An 18,793-nucleotide genomic window follows, 5' to 3' on the forward strand; every position below is an offset into this window, starting at 1 on the left:
ATCCTGAAGCCCCTGATAAATCCCAAATCCATAGCCCTTCTCATCAACCTACTAAGAGCCACCATAACAATAATGAACAGGAATGGGGAGAGTGGGTCCCCTTGCCTCAAATCACGAGAACTTCCAAAAAAAACCCGGATAGAAACCCATTCACCAACACAGAAAATCTGACAGAGGAAACGCACGCGTCGATCCATCTCTTCCATCTCTCTCCGAAACCCATCCTCTCTAACAGATAAAACAAAAAATTCCAGCAAACATCATAGGCTTTCTCAATATCAAGCTTACACAGAACTCTAGGAACATCGCTACTGAGCTATAATCCACACATTCACTGGCAATGAGAGCGGAATCTAGGTTTTGTCTGCCCAATGAACGCATTTTGAGATACAGAGATAACTTCGTCCAGAACCTCCCTCAATCTTAACGCAAGGACTTTAAGGATAAGCTTATAGATACACCCAATTAGACTTACTAGTCTAAATCCCTTAACGTCAGAAGCACCACCCTTCTTAAGAATTAGAGCAATAAAAGATGCATTCAACGACTTTTCGAACCTCCCATTAGAATGGAACTCATGAAAAGTGCCAATAACCTTTTGTCTAACCACCTCCCAGCTCTTCAATAAAAACCTCATTGTGAAACCATTTGGACCTGGAGCTTTGTCACCATTACAACTCTTCAAAGCCTTCAAAACCTCCTCCTTTGTAAAAGAACTCTCTAACCCATCCCTATCCACAGTTGATATAGAGTCAAAATGAAGGCCATTGAGCCATGTTCCATCGTAGAGGCTCAGAGTAAAGCCTCTGGTAGAAAGAAACGACCCCCCTACGCACCTCCTCCTCCATACTCAACACCGTTCCGTCCACACAAATCCGCCCAATATGATTACCCCTCCTATGGGCATTAGCAGTTCTATGAAAAAACTTTGTATTACGGTCTCCCTGTTTGAGCCACAAAGCCCGAGATTTCTGTCACCACAAAATTTCCTTCATAACCACAATCTCAACAATCTCTGCCTGACAAGCTACTCTCCTATCATGTTGAGACTCAACAATACCACCCACCCCTTCCAATCTATCAATCTCAACAATGTCAACGAGGGCCCTATTCTTCCTCCACTCTAGATTACCAAACACCTCCTTGTTCCATCCTGAGAAAATAAAAACTCGACGTTCCCATCACCATGTCCTCCTCCCACCAAGACCGCAATTTCCCCCTGAAAATCAACCGCTTTAAGCCACATGCTCTCAAGTCTAAATGGAGGACAACGAGGTCTCAATCCTCCACAATCCAAAACCAAAGGAATGTGGTCCGACATCACCCTAGCCAAAATAGCCTGAACTGTGTCAGGAAACTTCTCCTCCCACTCCCCAGAAATCAAGAATCTATCCAAGCGGGAAAGAGTGGGCACCTTTACCATGTAAAAGTAGCTCCCTCCAATGGAAGGTCAATATGCTGATGTCCATCAATAAACTCCAAAAATTGCATTATAGCCGGAGTCTATTGACCACCTGTAGATCTCTCCGATGAGGACCTAACCACATTGAAATTCCCGGCCACACACCATGGAAGAGACCACAACCCCTTCACCACACTAAGCTCCTCTCGCAGTGCAAGCCTTTCACAACCATCCACCAACCATACACACCAGAAAAGGCCCAAGAAAAGCCATCCTCCTCCATCACAAAAGCAAAAGATAGAGAAACGCCCCCTCCAAATATCCAGCCATCCATCTCCTCTCCCACATGAGAAGAATGCCTCTAAAGGCCCCTAAAGAATCCAAAACCTCCCACTTAACGAACCTACTTCCCCAAAGGCTCTCAACCACTGTTTCGGTCATTGAATCAATCTTCGTTTCTTGAAGGCACACCAAATGAACCCCCATTCTCACTGCCAACTTCACCACCTTCCGCTTGCTCGGGTCATTGAGACCACGGACATTCCAAAATAAAATTCGTAGCTTCATAGGGAATATTAACACCCACCTCTCCTTTACCCCTCCCTCCCCCCATACCCCCCCCCCCCCCCCCCTCCCCCCCAAAAAAAAAAAAATCTTCCTTTCATAGTTCACGTCTTAAAAAAAGATTTCTCAGCTCCCTCTCCCCTCTCCAAGAGGGGGGATTCTTTTTCCTTCTACTCCCCCTTCTAGAGATCTTTTTCATCTCCCCTTCTCTCCCCTCCACCGTAGCATGAAGAATCGATAAGGCCTAATCCCGACTGCCCTTGCAAGAGACACCCAACAGTTCGCTAGTGACCCCGATATTTGCCATAACCCATTCCTTACCAATATCACCACAATCCTGCCTTACAATATCACTGTCCATACCCTCCGGTCTCATAACTGCCGGTGGATCAACCATCCCCAGATTTGGGTGACCCTACTCTGCCCACAAGATCATGTCAAGAGACCTACCCTGCTCCCATCAACATCACCTCCCTCGGGCTCCATCGCCTCATCAACACTGGACATCCAGTCAACTACACTGTCCACCCCTCAGTCAACTACACTGTCCACCCCTCCTTCCTATACATCAAGGTAAGAATCCGGATCATTAGTGAGCACTTCATCAGACAAAAACCTGTGCTTTTGCAATTCCTGGACCAACAAAGTAGTTGATTCATCACTAATGCTGCTTTTGGTGTGCAGAAATAGAATAGAATGCAAGTGGGAATGGAATGGAATGACCATTCTCATTCTATTGTTTGGTTGTAAACATGAAATGTGTAGGAATGGTATGATGATAACCATTCTAGTATTTGGTTGGATCAATTTAAAATTTAGAATGGAATAAATTTCTAATTGAGTTCCCCAAAATATCCCTCTTAGTAATAAATAAATTAAATTAACAAAAAGACATTCTTCCAAAAAAATTTTAAAAATAAATGGTGTCAGTGGCAGTAGTGGATGGTGGTGGAGGTGGAAAGCATGTGGTTTAGGTGGTGGTGTAGGAAGGCAGAGGTGGTGGCAATGGTGGAAGGCGGCGGTGGTGATGGAGGTGGAAGGCGGCAGTGGTGGTGGTGGAAAGCGGTGGTTGTAGTGTGGTTGTGGAGGTGGAAGGAGATAATGGTGTAGGTGACAGTGGTAGAAGCCAATGAAGGTGACTGTGGTAGTGGTGGAAGGCAGTGGCAATGGTGGTGGTGGTGGTGGAAGGTGGTGGTGGTGGTGGTGGAAGGCGGTGACGACGGTGGTGGTGGAAGGCAGTGGCGGTGGCGATGGCGTTGGTGAAAGGAGCTGGTGATGGTGGTGGTGGTGGTGGTGGTGGTGGTGGAAGGTGGTAGTGGTGGTGAAAGGCGGTGGTGGCGGCGGCGGTGGAATGTAGCGGTGGTGAAGGTGGTGGTTGTGGTGAAAGGCGGTGGTGAAAGGTGATGGCGGTGACGACAGTGATAGTGGAAAAAGGTGGGCGGTGGTGAAAGTCGATGGTGGTAGAAGGCGGTGGTAGACGTGGAAGTCGGTGGCGGTGTGGGTGGTGGTGGTGGTGGTGAAAGGCGGTGGTGGTGGTGGTGGAAGGTAGTGGTAACTTTTGGACTTGGAACATGAGGGTTTTCTGGGAAGTTGAATTTTTTAAAAAAATTTACTTGGGAATAGAATGGCCATTCCATAGGTTTAGTTGTGGAATAGATTTTCATTCCAATGGAATGACCATTCCAAGTTTAAATTGCATACCAAACAAAGGAATGGTTGGAATAAGCATTCCATTCCTGCACACCAAACGCAGCATAAGGGTAATACGGATATCCTTGCCAACGCAAACTGTCATCTTTTTGGGTAAAAGAACCATCTGAGGTGTCTCCAGAACATCACCTTTGGGTAAACACACACTTATTCCTTCCTCTCTGCCAGATGAGGCTCGGCCAGCCCACCCAAATCATCCCCAGACGTACCATACTGAATGGAAGAGGAGAAATCAGAGCAAAACTCATCATGCCCTACATAGGTCCGATCAATACCCCCATCAACAAGCAAACTTACCGTCCCATCCCTTTCTGACAGCCCAAAAGCCCCATACCCAATAAAATCCGTATCAATCGCCTCATCTACGGAGTCCACCTCCACCACTGGGGATGACATCCGAGACATCAACGACATCCCATCAAAATCCTACCCCACCTCGCTCCTCAACACCCCACAAGAAGGAGTAGAAGAAAAAAGAGCAGAAAGAGAGCTCCGAGAAAAGGAAGAAGGGTACATACCAGGATCAGAATGAATAACCTTGCGGACGACCCATTTTTGCTTGTCTTTTCTAGTCCATCTTTTACCGAACTGATGCAATTTAAACGAAGATTGACAATCTTCCTTGATAGATGAACAGCTACCATGCTCAACATCACACACAGATCCCGACTAAAGCGGTCCAAATCTATTACTAGAGAGCAAGTTCTAACAGCATTCACCGTGCCGAAACTTCTTCGATATCAAACCAGCACCCTTCTTCTTGTTCACAGTCACTTTTGCCTAATGCTCCTTCTCCGATCATGACCAATACCTCAAGTCCGACTTTAGCTGTGCCGAATCATAGATATGGCCTTGAGAAACCTTACTGGGCACCTTAACAGAAGTTGGGCTGGGCTGCAATCCATTGATAGAAACAGTTAAGCACTTGTTTGGCCCCAACTCACCACCCTGTCTTTTATGTCTTTGTGTTTGGACTTAGCAAGTGAAGGCCCAGGATAAGAAGTTAGCCCAAATGACTTAGGCCTATCACACCCGACCCAACTTTCTGAAGCTCTGTCAACCCACAAACCAATCTGCAAATGCCCACGTTGTCTAGGCCCAATCTCACCAGGCCCATCAGATGCAGAACTCAAATATCCCCTACTCTCACGTGCCTCTTCGCGTGTAGAAGCAACTATCATCCGCTTGCAACGGGAGGCAGCTATCCGCTAACCAAGTGTCCCGCTAACATCCCAATCCCACTCGCCTTTGGAGCGTTCAGCTTCACGCGTCCTTGTCCTTAAGTCCGGCAGTCCTGCAGATCTATCTTCTGAACCTCCGGCACACTCCCAGGCTAGTCCCAGGCCTGCAAAACGGTCGCTTCCTTCTTTCCGACACCACAGGTGGCCTCAAACCTTCACTTCCAGCGCAGGACTTGGACATCTGCATAAGGGAAGGAGCGATTTCTTCTGTTAATGAAATTATGAAGGCCCACCACCTGTCCTCCACGATGATGGACTTGGGGATATCGCCACCTTCAACCATAATAACAACAATCCTCTCTGTGTCGCTAATTTCCTACGCCTCAACATCCCAAAATCCTCCACATAAATCCCCAATTGCAACAAACAGCTTCTGAGCCCATAAATGCAGAGGAAGACTGTACATAACGACTCTCCGGTGATTAATCTTCTTTCTCAACCCAAAACACCCAATCCTGTAACACCATAGGTAGATGAACAGCTGTGCAACGCCCCATGTTTTCTTTCCTCTATCAAGAACCTTCTACTCCTCCTTAATCAAAGAGAATCGGAACAGCAGAAGACCATCGGCCAGAGAAGAAACCCTAAACCCACAAGAGATCCTCCATGCCTTCGTAGCCCACTCTTCAATCTCCTCCAAAGACCCACATCACTGTCAAATCTCCCAACAAGGCAAGACTAAAGCATTAATTCGCGAGTGGAAGTGATGTGATTGTCTACCCTAAACACATGCCCTCTGAATGAAGATACACACTCCACCTCTCCTTGTAGATCCAGACGAGGGAGGCTTGCGACCTCCAAAAACGACAGCTTCTGTCCATCAAGGGCTCTCATGAAAGCAGCCAAATGAGAACAAGGAAATAATAAAAAGCCACTAAAAGCAAAACACAAGAGAGGAAAGAGGAGCGCCAAGAAAAGTAGCAGATGATTTCACCAGAGTTTAGGACTCTGGTGACAGGTTGGAGTAGTGGACTCAGTCACACCCTAAGAGGTTAGGAAAATAAATGACACAGCATCTTGCTTCTCAAGATAAGAAACAACAAACTAATTCGGGATAGCAGGTTTATGTAATCTAACCGAACAGCTTGGTTAAGCAGAGAGACAAGGAAGAAAAGAAGTCCCTTCCTTGGAGAACCCAAAGTTTAAGGCCCTTCGTGGAGGTCGTCAACCAACTCAACTAGATAAGTAATAAGGACACATTGTGACCCTAAGAATTAGGAGTTCTCTCCAATGAGACAATAGAAGTGTGCTCACAATGGCATGAACTAGTTGGTTGCTCTTGAGTAACTGGACTACCTAAATAACTAGAGCTAAGAGCCATCATCCTCTCGCGAGCGGGCTTAAGACTGATTCAAATTCTTATCCACAATATCAATAATCTCAACCTCCTTGTCACCATCTTCCTCATGGAAAAAGTTATCGACATCACTACAAGCCTCCTCGCAACTATCACCCTTTTTTTTTTTTTTTTAAGTAAAGATTGTATAAAGAAGCGTTCAATAAGGGAACGCATCCCTTAGAAAATACACAAGGCCTATAGGGCCTCTAAACTCTCAGAGAGTCTAAAAAATCAACTATCTCCTCCATGGATTTACAATATCTCCCTATAACCCAACAAAACAGAGTGCTAATAATAGAGAATTTGAACTCCCCCATAGGAGTCTCCTTTCCTTCGAAGGACCTCCTATTCTTTCAAGCCATAAACACCACCAAATGCAAAGAGGCGTAACCCTTCAAAAATCACGGACTTGGGCTCCCACTATACAACCTCCCCAAGCCTCAATCAAATTTCTGGGGGATTTGGGCATAACCCACTGAACCCCCCAAACAAACTCAACAGTAAGACCCAGTAATCCCAAGCCATGGGGCAATGCAGAAGAAGGTGATCAACCGTTTCCCCATCTCTCTTACACATGTAACAGCAATTAACCACTACCTGTCTTCTCCTTCTTAAGTTGTCCTGGGTTAAGATCTTCCCTAAAACCGAAGTCCACACAAAAAAAGCCACTTTGAGAGGGGCCTTAGATCTCCAAATAGCCTTCCATGGGAAAGACACCCCATGGGCTTCCGTAATGCACCTATAGAAAGACCGAACACCAAAACATTACCCTTGGATCACAACTATCACCCTTGGGCTCATTAGTTGTAGAAGTCTTAACTAAATCACCGCTAGTCCCTTCTTTATGGTTGGGTGATTCACGATATTCTCCAATAAAGTTTGCACCTCAATAGGAGAGAGAAACTCAAGAGAATTAGATGGCAAAGTGGAAGTATTGTCTTGAACCTTGATTACCTGCTTACCCTTCTTGCTTACCTTTCCCATCAATCCTTTGAAATTTGACAATCCCACCCTTCATTTCCTAAAAATGTTCTTGATTTTTACCTAGACCCTTAAAGGACAAGAGTTAACAATCTATATATTGTCGCGGCTTCCGTGGAGTCTCAAGCCTTAACTCAAAGGGTTCACCATGTTAAAGATCAATAATGAAGGATTTCAGAAGCTCTAGAATCACTTCATTGCATATTCAAGCATATGAAAGTCTAATCTTGAGCCTAATGTGCTCATCAAGAAAATAAACAGTGCCTACAACGCTCTCTAGGGATGGCAAACAGGGCAAGTTTGGAATGGGGCGGCAAATGTGTATGCTTATATAGATTGAAGGGAAAAAAAAAAAAAAAAAAAAAAAAAAAGAGAGAGAAAGAGAGAGATTTACTGATGTTGAAATTGTGAAGTAGAGAGAAGGTTAGAAAGAGGAAGTTTTCTGGACGGATCCACGCATGCATCCATGGTTTTGGACAAAAACCATACAAATCAAGGTCACGAGGGAAGGAAGAGACAATTGATGAGGGTTCAAGGTAGAGGGCATAGTAGTTACTGCCATTGGTGAGGATATCACGAGAAAGGGGGATGACTAGAAGGAGTAAGGACAAATGAGGGCTGCTTGGGGTTTTAAGGGTTTGACCTACAAGAGATTATATATAGAGTGGTATTTTAATAATATTGATATAATATAGAAGCATTAGAGTAATTTACTTATATAATCGGGACAAGACAGGGCATTTTAACACTAAACTCGACCCCATCCCAAACCGGGTTCAAATTCCTTTATACCCAACCTGCCCTCATCCCATTTAATAACTTCCCAAACCCTTCTCATTAGGGGCAGAGCAATGTGTGAACCCTTCCTAAAGCTAGTTATATTGCTAAGGCCATCCTCTCTTCTTTTGACAAGCGTATAGCTAAGGCCATCCTCACCCATAGCTCCAATGGAATATTACAAAAATCCCAACCTGAAATGCATGAAAGATCGCACTAAGATAACTGCATTCTCAGGAACCATTTCTTCACAATTAAAAGCTTGCCTGAAATAGTAAGACTCTCTTCAAGAATTTTCTTCACTTCTTCTTCCTGCCAAATTTGAAGAGAGAAAATTCCATGATCTAAAGTCAAGGCATTCTCAATTCCTTGCCATAGCTTCGTAGCCCAAAATTTAACAAGATCGAGAGACAATCTCCTCTTATCAATAAAATGACCCACTAAACACTAGATATCCAAAGGAATTATGAATTTTTTCCCTTTTGCTGATTCCACATTTTTCTTATGAAACTTAGAGATTGGATTGGAACCACTTTTAGTTAGTAAGGAACTTAAAGAAACAAATTTAGGTTGCAGACCAAAAAACTAGGTTGATAATCTACATGGGTCGGGTTAATTCTGGGTGGTGCTAGAAGACTGAGGTAGCATGGAAAATCCTACAACCCATTAGTATACCTTTAGCAAACTGCACAAAAGACAAGGACGGGAAGCTGTACCTGCTCAAATTTGAGAGTTGATTCTATGCATGCTGTTGAATGATTTAAATATTGAAGTTACAGCCTCTCTAACAACTTAAGCTTTTTGAGTATATTATGATTAACATGGTATCTGAGCAGGTAACGTCATGCGTTCAAACCTCAACCTCACCCTGATAATTAAAATTTAAACATGTGTTAGACCAAAAGAAGGTCACACATGAGGGAGTGTGTTGAAGTATTTATATATTGAAGTTACACCCTCTCTAATAGCTTAAGCTTTTAGAGTAGATGGTGATTAACATACGCGACATGACATTGATTTCAGTACTCCAACTTCCATCTTGTGTACCTAGAGTACCCACCACAAGTGAAGGCATTTGCATCCTGAATTAAAGATGTCACACACATTGAATTAGGCACCTTTCCTCAATCATTGGGAAAAACATAAAAAATTTAAAAAGTAATAAATAATAAAAAAATCTCCTTGGGTGCTTAAATCAACAGAAACCTGCAACTCCATGTACGGTTTGAATATGGAAGACTATTGTTTGAAAGGGCTACAATTACAATCTCTTTGGAGGGACAGTAGGTTTAGGTTAGAGAGATAGTACTTTGAGAAAATTGTTGGCAGCATTACTGTAGGCCAGAGCATCATGACCACGGCTTTCTTCCACATCGAGAAGAGCCATGCTACTGATGCATCATTTCCATGAGGTAGGGAGTGAAACAGAAGCATTAATACATCCATTATTTTTTCTTCCAAACACAAGAGGACCATTAGATTTGTAGATCTGAAACCAAGAGGGGCTGAATAAATCTAATTTGCTCCTTTTACTTAATTTCAGTTTTATATAAAAATTAACACAAAAAAGCAATTACAAAATATTAGGTATATGAGTCATTTGTTGGAAAGTCCTACTCAAAACTAGTGTTGTGATGTGTCGAAGTTTCTTGAGTCATACGAGGACATTCGAAGCAGACATGGCAGACACAGAACTGTAAAGAACACGGTAGAAAATTCGCAACCTTAATCCCTTATCTAGGGCACAGGTAAAGTGACCTATTTTGATCTTGGTTGGCTCATAAATAAGTTTTGAAATTATTTCTGAAAAAAATGGTTTTCAAAACTGGTTTTTGAACAAGAAAGCATTTTGCATCGATTGAATGGTTGGTCGATCGAGAGGTTTTCAGAAGACATCAATCAAATGGTAAACCGATCGGAGATGTTCCAGGAAAAGTATTTATCAAAAACAGAATGTGTTGATAGAATTGCCAAAAAATATTTTATAAAAAAAATAAAAATCCAGTATGCCTCTATTGAATTGTCGATCAATTGAGGAGCGTCCAGTAGACTTCAACCAAAGGCTAACCTAGCAGACATGAATTTTTGTTAACTCTCTCAAAATACAATTCAACTACCTAAAGCGTGCAGGACTCCTATATTCGCTATAAAATATGGGGTTATAGTCGATCTAAGAAAAGGTTGAACATCTCTTATCAAGTAGAGAGAAATTCCTTGTGAGAAAAATTTCTGATTTATTCAATCTAGAGTCTCCACAGATTATACTCTATGTGATTGAGAATTCAGTAAAGAGAAGATCATCCTAATCAACTGATCAATTCAGGGCAGACAAGGGTGAGAAGTCACTGGAGAGGCAGATTCGTGAGGAGCGAAGTAGCCGAGCAGACTGATGGCCAGGCAAATAATACACTTTGTCGAGAAAGAGCACAACTACAACCAATGCCTCTGAAACTGTTCCCCACAAGTCGTCGATTTCAGTACCTTCAAAATTACCTATCGTTGATTACCTTCAAAGCTCCGTGTACCCCAATTCCAAAGCTTTCAGAATCACCACCAACACTGGCCTACGACAATGTAATCACCTCAAGATGATTAGACATCGTTTTTCCTTCCACTAACGCGTGCAAAGAATTTGATAATCTACTAGTCTAATCTCTCTAGAGTCTAGACTTAGGAATGGTGCTCTAAGACCAATGATCAAAAGACAATACACAGAGCTATCACTCACATGTGAAAGTGTGTGTACAAAATCAAAATAAACAAAGAAAAATTCTATGCAACTTTTCTGCAAATTTTTCTTTCTAAGAACCTTACAATCAATGCTTCATTGTCCTTGTCAATGGTGTCCTGGAGGCTTTTTCACTACCACAAGTGGATTGAGATGATATGGAGAACAACGGGAAGGGACCATATGTCAGGTTTTGCATTCAAAGCTTTGGCATTATTTTTGTGGAGCTGAGGAAGATCAGTTTTGATATCTTTTCAGAATTCTTATATGTTTCAAGACGGTGTCAGGTTTGAAGGTGAATATGACATAGACTGACATTAACCCAAGAAGGATGGTAACTTCTAGAACGAGCTATGTCAAACATGCATCAGCACCTACACTTCTCTGACACTACTACGTGCATGAGACATTATTTTTCTATTAATTGACGTTAAGGGAGACCGAAGAAACCAGTCAATAATAACAACCAGAGAAAAATATTATCTACCCAATATGAGGATTTAAATTAGGAAAAAGATCTATTAAAATGTTTTCAACTTATAATAAATCTGTGTTCTTTTTTTAATAAACAAACATTTATAAAATTCTTATTCAGCTAAGGATTTAACATATATAAACTATGTAACTAACTCTATATCAACCCTAGAACAAGTAGACATCAACATAGAATTTCTCATTGTCATCATCAAAATAAAATTTTAGCAGAGTGGTGAAACAATATTCATGGAACCAACCCTTGGAAAAAGGTCTTGTCGAGTTGAGTTTTGATAGTACATAGTGATTCAAATTATCGGGAAAGAGATATTATGAAATGTTTTACCTGATTCCTTTTTGTGGAAAAACAACGCAATCCACCATATGTTGCAAAGCTGGTACATTTACAGCCCTTAAGACACGAACATCACCTGGGTGCAAGCATGGATTTTTAGCAACCACCACCTCTCCCTCGACAATATAATTACACTGGTCCGAATCACTCTCACTGAACATAAAAGTGGAATTTTCATAATAGTGCCTTCGTCCAGATCCAGAAAATTGCACAAAAACCTGCCCATATTCTAGGGTTCTAGTTTCATCTAGACATCCCATCATTGATCTTCCATTTGGAACAAAGATCCTTGTTTTTCTCCGCAGTTCAAGCAATTTTGATGCCCGAAATACTTGCAGCATCATTGAGAGAAATGGTTCTGAATCAGGCTTATAACCACACAAAAGCATTTCCTTTAGAATGTTACTGTTCTCTCCTGGAGACATCAACTCCAATGCTTCCCGTGCCCTTAATGGATCTGTTAGGATAGTATCCAGTTGGTCTACAGCTTCTCTTTGCTTCTTTTCAAAAACACAATCATTAACCCCAAGGGTAGACAAAAGAGTGATCAGTTGGCGATTCAGATAGCATGGCTGATACTTGCTCCAAGCCAAAACATCTAACTTTGTGTTGTCTGAATCATACTTTGACATGCTTTTTCTCAAGGACAATTTCTTTGACGATGTGGGATCAACAGCCACAACACCTTTATACCCACCATACCGGATCTGGAATGCAGATGGCGTATAACTTTTAAGGCCACATTTATTAGCAACTTTCTGCGCAAAGTCAGAAGAAACTTTACCTATTCCATCAGAGAAAACATATTCTATCCCACCTCTTAAAAGCTTTACATCAGGAATAATTTCTCTCTCATTCAAACCAACAGTCAAAGTTTCAGTGGAAGAACCGAAAGATTGACCAAGTCTGGCAGCATATTTTGCCACATTTCTGATCTGACGAAAATCACCCATCCATTCTCTTATGTTAGCAGCAGTAAGACCAGTCCTTGAAGCAAACATCCACGTAGAATTATCCCTCAACTGACTAGATGAAAAGGCAAGAAAATCGAACTTCTTATTGCCAATAACTATGCCATTCCTAAGAATTGACAGTATCCTTTCATATATGGCAGTTTTTCTTTCACCATTGGCTAAAGTTATACGGGAGTATAAATCTGTGGAACGCATTTTATCCAGCTCTTCATCAATGAAAGAAACCCTGAGAAAATTATCAATATCTTCAGAATAATTGCGTAGCACACGATTAGACATATTAACCTCTGGACCACAGAAATAAACTTTACATGGGGTTATTTGAACCCTGCGTACATATACCAACCCATCCTCCAAAGTAATGGCAGTTGGTTTAAGAAGTTTCGTAGACTTGTGGTATTTTACATATTGCTCATTGAGCCACCTTACAGGTTCATAGCAACATTCCTTTAAATTATACAGCTTCTCCAGGGCATGTTCTATACACTGAATGTCTATTCTCTGTGGATCAACCAACCGGAAAAATTTGGTATCAACTGATGGCCCCGGAAGACATCCATGCTGAACCAAGGAACATACCTTAAACAATATTTTAAATGGCAACTCAAGCCCTTGGGGAGGACCAATGACGGGGACAAGTTCCAAATTGTGAGAAAAAGAAAAACCACTCTCTAAGATGAAGGGGCTTTCATTTTCTTTATAATAAGCAAAATTTTCACTGAAGTTTGGAAGTTGAACACCATACGGAAGCTCCAAACATAAGGCAGAAGATTGCCCGACACAGCATGATGGAGTAAAATCAGTTGCCCTGACCCATTGGTCATCAGGAATTTCCTTATGAAAAATGAAAACAGTGTCTTCAACTTTCTCATAAATCCGAGGAGCACCGGCCAACTAGCAATCAGAGGGGAGGAAAAAATGCCCATGATCAAATTTAATTCTCATGTAAAAGCAGAACATAGATTGAACCAATTGTGCACCTTAAGAGAAGAATAACAATAACATGAACTACAGAAAGTATAGAAAGCATAAAAGAAACCAAATTTCCAAGGCAATGAAACAAATCATATCAAATTTTGAGTCAGCACACATAATTAAAATGACATCTGATTATTTCATACACGCATCAAAAATATTGTGAATGCCAACTTCTGTTAGAAACAGATATAATTGTCAAGGAAGGTGCAGTCTCTCTAAGTAATGAGTGGATATAACCAAGTCTTTATTTTCAAGAAGGCTCTTCAAAATAGGTTAATCCATAAAAAATAATATACGAATTAGTAGATAAAGTCCACGTACAATTGCTGTTGTCTAGGGTAATCAGTGGAGGAAAATCTTCAATAATGAGATTGCTAATATTGACAGAAAGGAAGAGGAGGGTAGCATTAATGAGGGTTTGGTACAGAGAAGAGTGGAGTGTCGGGCGGAAATTGCTGAGATTGCTTTATTAGAGGAAGTTTTGTGGAGACGGAAATCCAGGGCTTTGTGGCTTAAGGAGGGGACAGAAACACGAAATTTTTTCATCGGTTGGCAAATGCTCACAGGAGGGGTAATCATATCGGAAGAATCACGATGGATAGGGAGTTTCTCTCCAAGGAGGAGGATATTTGTAGGGGGGTTACCGCTTTCTTTGAGAACTTGTTCACGGAGACAGAGACACGGCGACCTTTGCTTGGTGGTTTGCATTTTGATTCTATCTCTGACTTGGATGGTGTCAAATTAGAAAGGCCTTTCTAAGGAGGAAGTGCTAAGGGCTTTGAAGAGCTGCAATGGGGATAAAGCCCCAGGTCCGGATGTTTTCTCGATGAAATTTCTTCTTGAAAGCTGGGAGGTGGTGAAGAGGGAGGTCATGGGCACTTTCTCTGCTTTTCACTCACAAGGACACTTTGAGAAAAGTTTGAATGCAATATTTATTGCTCTTATTCCAAAGAAGTGGGAAGTGTCTGATGTCAAGGATTTTAGACCTATCAGCTTGGAGGGGAGCATTTATAAATTGATTGCTAAGGTCCTAGCATTGAGATTGAGGGGTGTCTTGGATACTGTCATCTCGGATTCTCAAAATGCTTTTATTGGAGGCCGTCAGATACTCGATTCTGCCCTTATTGTTGGTGAGTGTGTAGATTGCAGACTCATTTGTGGGGTTCCAGGTGTTCTATGCAAATTGGATATCGAGAAAGCTTATGATCATGTTAGTTAGAGCTTTCTTTTCTACCTCTTAGAGAGGATGGGGTTTGGTGAGAGATGGAGGAAATGGATTGAATCTTGTATCTCTAGTGCTTGATTCTCGATCCTTGTGAATGGAGCACCGACAGGCTTTTTTGGTAGCTCAAGAGGATTACGACAAGGGGACCGCTATCTCCTTTTCTTTTCCTTATTGTGATGGAGGCTTTCAGCAGAATGATGTCAAGGGCAATTGATTTGGGTTTGTTGAGAGGTTTTAGGGTTGGTAGTGATGTAGAACAACTCGCTCATGATTATCTGAGCATACAAGATCATTGTAAATCAGGGAGGCTGAAAAGGTAAGGAGAATAGAAGTAAAAAAATAAATAAATAAGGAAAAGTCAAAAGGAGATTTGGTGTAGTTGCCAACAATAAAAGATATTATTCTCCATTGCAACAATTAAGGAGGATTCAGAAAATGAATAAGAAGATTTGGTGTAGTTGCCAACAATAAAAGATATTATTTTCCATTGCAAGATTTAAGAAGGATTTTGCTCCATCAAATCTCAGATTTCCCCTTTAATATTATTTTACGCATGCTTTATTTTTATTTTTTTATTTTTGACTTGCCTATATAAAGGCAAGAGATGTAAGTGTGAAGACATCATTATTATCAATATAATTTCAGTTTCTCTCGTGTGAGTATGTTTTTTGTGCATTACAGGGTTTAACCATGTTCTTTATCGTTTCCGCTACGTTAGTTGGTATCAGAGCAAGGTTCCGAATCCAAGATTCGCCTTTGTTTTGATGGCCGGTTCAAGAGATGGAAGCAACCCCTCCAACAACGGCGATTGTGATGGAGTAGCTCTTTTGAGGGCTAAGTTTACTGAGTTCTAGACCAACCTTAATCGAACCTTACTAGATATGCATGAAACTATGCGTCAAGTATTGGCGAGATTGACAACGGTAGAACTTAACAACGAGAACAACAGGCTGCCCAACGACTATGATCATGGACGTCTTGCTGGTAATCGCAACCTAAACCCACTGAATAGGCAACCAGTTTATGAGGAAAATGTCGATTTTGGTAACAACTGAGACGTACATGTGTTTGGAGATAAACAAGGTCGATGAGAAAAATTGAAACCATGGATCCATGGATCGGCTTGGTAAGTGCTGGAAGTTTGGCATTCATTGGTCTAACTTGATATTTTTTTATTTTTTATTTTTAGCTATTGCAGTCTCAATCGATGTTTTTTTTATGTTCGCGGGGTTTTGCAAAGCGGCTTTTTTTCGTCGTTCGTGATTCTGATATGGTCTACTTTGTTGCTTTCTAGGGTTTGTGTGGTGACTGTGCGGTCGCTTTTTTATGCATCCAGAAGACGGTAATTTTTTTAGTTGAAGTTTGTTTGTTAGAGAGGTGGTTCTCTACGTATTTTATTGCTATTTTTGTTTTTGAGGATTGTATACCCAGAAATTGTTTGATAAAATGTCTGGCTTAGAGGTGACTTCAAAAGAAGCTGGGTTTTCTCCTAGTCTGACTCCAGTATTGGGAGGTAGTAGTGATCACTATCCAAGCCTTTGTATTATGACTGTTAGGCTAGATGAGACGAACTATATGGAGTGGGCTCAATCTGCTCGTATGCATATCACTGGTCGTAGGATGATCGACCATATCGAAGGGACTGTCACGTATCCCTCCAAGAGCGACCCTACATTCAAAGAGTGGAGTGCAAATAATGCACTAGTTATGATGTGGTTGTAGAAGTCCATGCAGCCACAGATCAGCAAAGGGTTTTTGTTTGTGAAAACAGCTAAAAAGCTATGGACGGCTATGGAAGATACATATTCCTCGGTTGGTAATTTTACAAAACTGTATAAACTCCAACAACAAATTTCAAGATTCAAGCAGGAAGACCAAACTCTTGTTATATATTACCAGATTCTACGTGTTAAATGGGAAGAGTTAGATCACTACCAAGACTACATAACTATGTTTGCAACTGATGTTAAAGCATTTCATGCAATGGTATAAAGGAATTGAATCTATGAGTTCTTGGGTGCTCTGCATCCGAGATACGAGCATGCCAGGGTACAGGTGTTAGGCAGGTATCTAGCCCTACTTCTGTTAGAGATGCGATATCCAGGCTAAGAAGAGTAGAATGAAGGCTATGTCTACAACTGTATACACTAAGCCTGAGCCAGAAGTACCATTGTCTGAGAGGTCTACTCTTGCCACACAACAATGGAACAACCACAATCCTCCAAAAGGAGAGAAACAGGATAACAAAAGCAAGTTGAGGTGTGATCACTATGGGCGTACGCGCCACACTAGGGAAACATGCTGGAATCTACACGGTCGCCCTACTCCAGCTCATGCTAATGCGAATGATGGGCCAAGGCCTGGTCCATTTAGGGGGTTATCTACGGCACATACTGCAGAGCTTGAGACTGCTTATACTGGTCATGACTCCTCAAGGCCACCAAGTTTTTTGTCAGGGGCTGAACTTGATGCTCTCTGACATCTACTAGCACAACATTCCTCCGTCTCCACCTCTAACTTCGCTCAAACAGATACCTCTCATTTGGCACATCAGGTTTCCACATTATCTGGTGGACCACCCTAAATCATTGATTTAGGAGCCACTAATCACATGACTGGTATGGCATCTGATTTTTCTGATTTTTCTTTGTACAGTTTATGTTCTGGTAAGGATAAGGTTAGAGTGGTTGATGGCACGTTCACCTCCGTTGCGGGGAAGGGCACTGTTTCTGCCTCTCCTAATCTTACCTTATCCTCCTCTGTTCTTCATGTCCCAAAGTTTACCAATAACCTCCTTTCTATCAGTCACATTACAAAAGGCTTGAATTGTAGTGTAACCTTTTTTCCATCTCACTGTGTGTTTCAGGACTTAGACATGGGAAGACGATTGGAAGTGGACGTGAGGACAATGGCTTGTATTTGCTGAACGCGAGGCCAATTTCTTATTATGTTGCAAATCAATCTATTGTTAGGAATAGTAATGTCAATAAAGATCTGTTAATGCGATGGCATAATAGACTAGGTCATTTACCTCTTCCTGTTTTGAAGCATGTGCTTCCCCAGTTTGCTTATGTTGAATCTTTTGAGTTAAATTGTGAAACATGCGTTCTTGCCGAACAATGTCATGTTTCTTATCCTACTAGTATTAATAAAAATACAGCTCCTTTGCAGCTTGTTCATTCTGATGTGTGGAGCCCTGAATCTACTATTTTGTTACTTGGTTTTCGTTACTTTGTTGTGTTTGTTAACGACTTTAGTCAATATACTTGGCTTTATCTTATGAAAACCAAAGATGAAGTTCATTCCATTTTTAAAACCTTTAATAGGATGGTATGTGCTCAGTTTGGTTGTCCCCTCAAAATCCTTCAATCCTATAATGGAGGAGAGTTTATGTACGGTGGTCTTGCCTCCTTTTTTGCTGATAACGGGATTGTCCATCAAACCTCTTGTGTCGATACACTATAACAGAACGGTGTAGCTGAAAGAAAACACCATCATATTACGGAGGTGACCCGTTCTCTTCTAATTGGGATAGGAGTGCCTAAAAGTTATTGGGCTGATGCAACCTTAACAGCTACGTACCTTATCAATCGTATCCCTTCTAAGGTTCTTGGCTATCAATCCCCCTTCTCTGTCTTACACCATGACACTGCCTTGTTTACTGTCCCTCCGAAAGTGTTTGGTTGTGTTTGTTATGTTCACATTCGTCATCGCAAGGACAAAATGGACCCCAAGGCAATCCGATGTGTCTTTCTTGGACACTCCGCCACTCAGAAAAGGTGTTATAACCCTACCACTCGTCGTCGCTTTGTCTCCATGAATATTACATTCTTTGAGTCTATTACTTTTTTTTCCACTGCTCGGGATTCTCTACAGGGGGAGACTACTATACAGGTAGAGAATCCGTTGTCCATTCAGAGGGAATACCCCCTTCCTTTGCCTGTTCCCATTCAGGGGAGCTTCTTACCGAGGTGCCTATGTCTAGACCTCCTAACACTAATGATTTGCAGCAGGGAAGCAACCAATTGTCTACACTAGGAGGGCA

At 41.7% G+C, this 18,793-nt stretch overlaps 1 protein-coding gene across 1 annotated transcript in view; it reads right to left on the reverse strand.

Annotated features, from left to right (window-relative positions):
- Positions 1–18,793, reverse strand: part of LOC132295496 (probable RNA-dependent RNA polymerase 1) — a 66,397-nt gene that overhangs the window by 24,065 nt on the left and 23,539 nt on the right. Inside the window, 1 exon segment of the mRNA XM_059793784.1 lies at positions 11,563–13,439. Coding sequence (XP_059649767.1) covers positions 11,563–13,439 — 1,877 coding nt within the window.

Source organism: Cornus florida, unplaced genomic scaffold (genome assembly GCF_030987335.1).
Source record: "Cornus florida cultivar Cherokee Brave unplaced genomic scaffold, ASM3098733v1 CherokeeBrave_3.0.0_Hap2_Chr02, whole genome shotgun sequence".
Classification (NCBI taxonomy): domain Eukaryota; kingdom Viridiplantae; phylum Streptophyta; class Magnoliopsida; order Cornales; family Cornaceae; genus Cornus; species Cornus florida.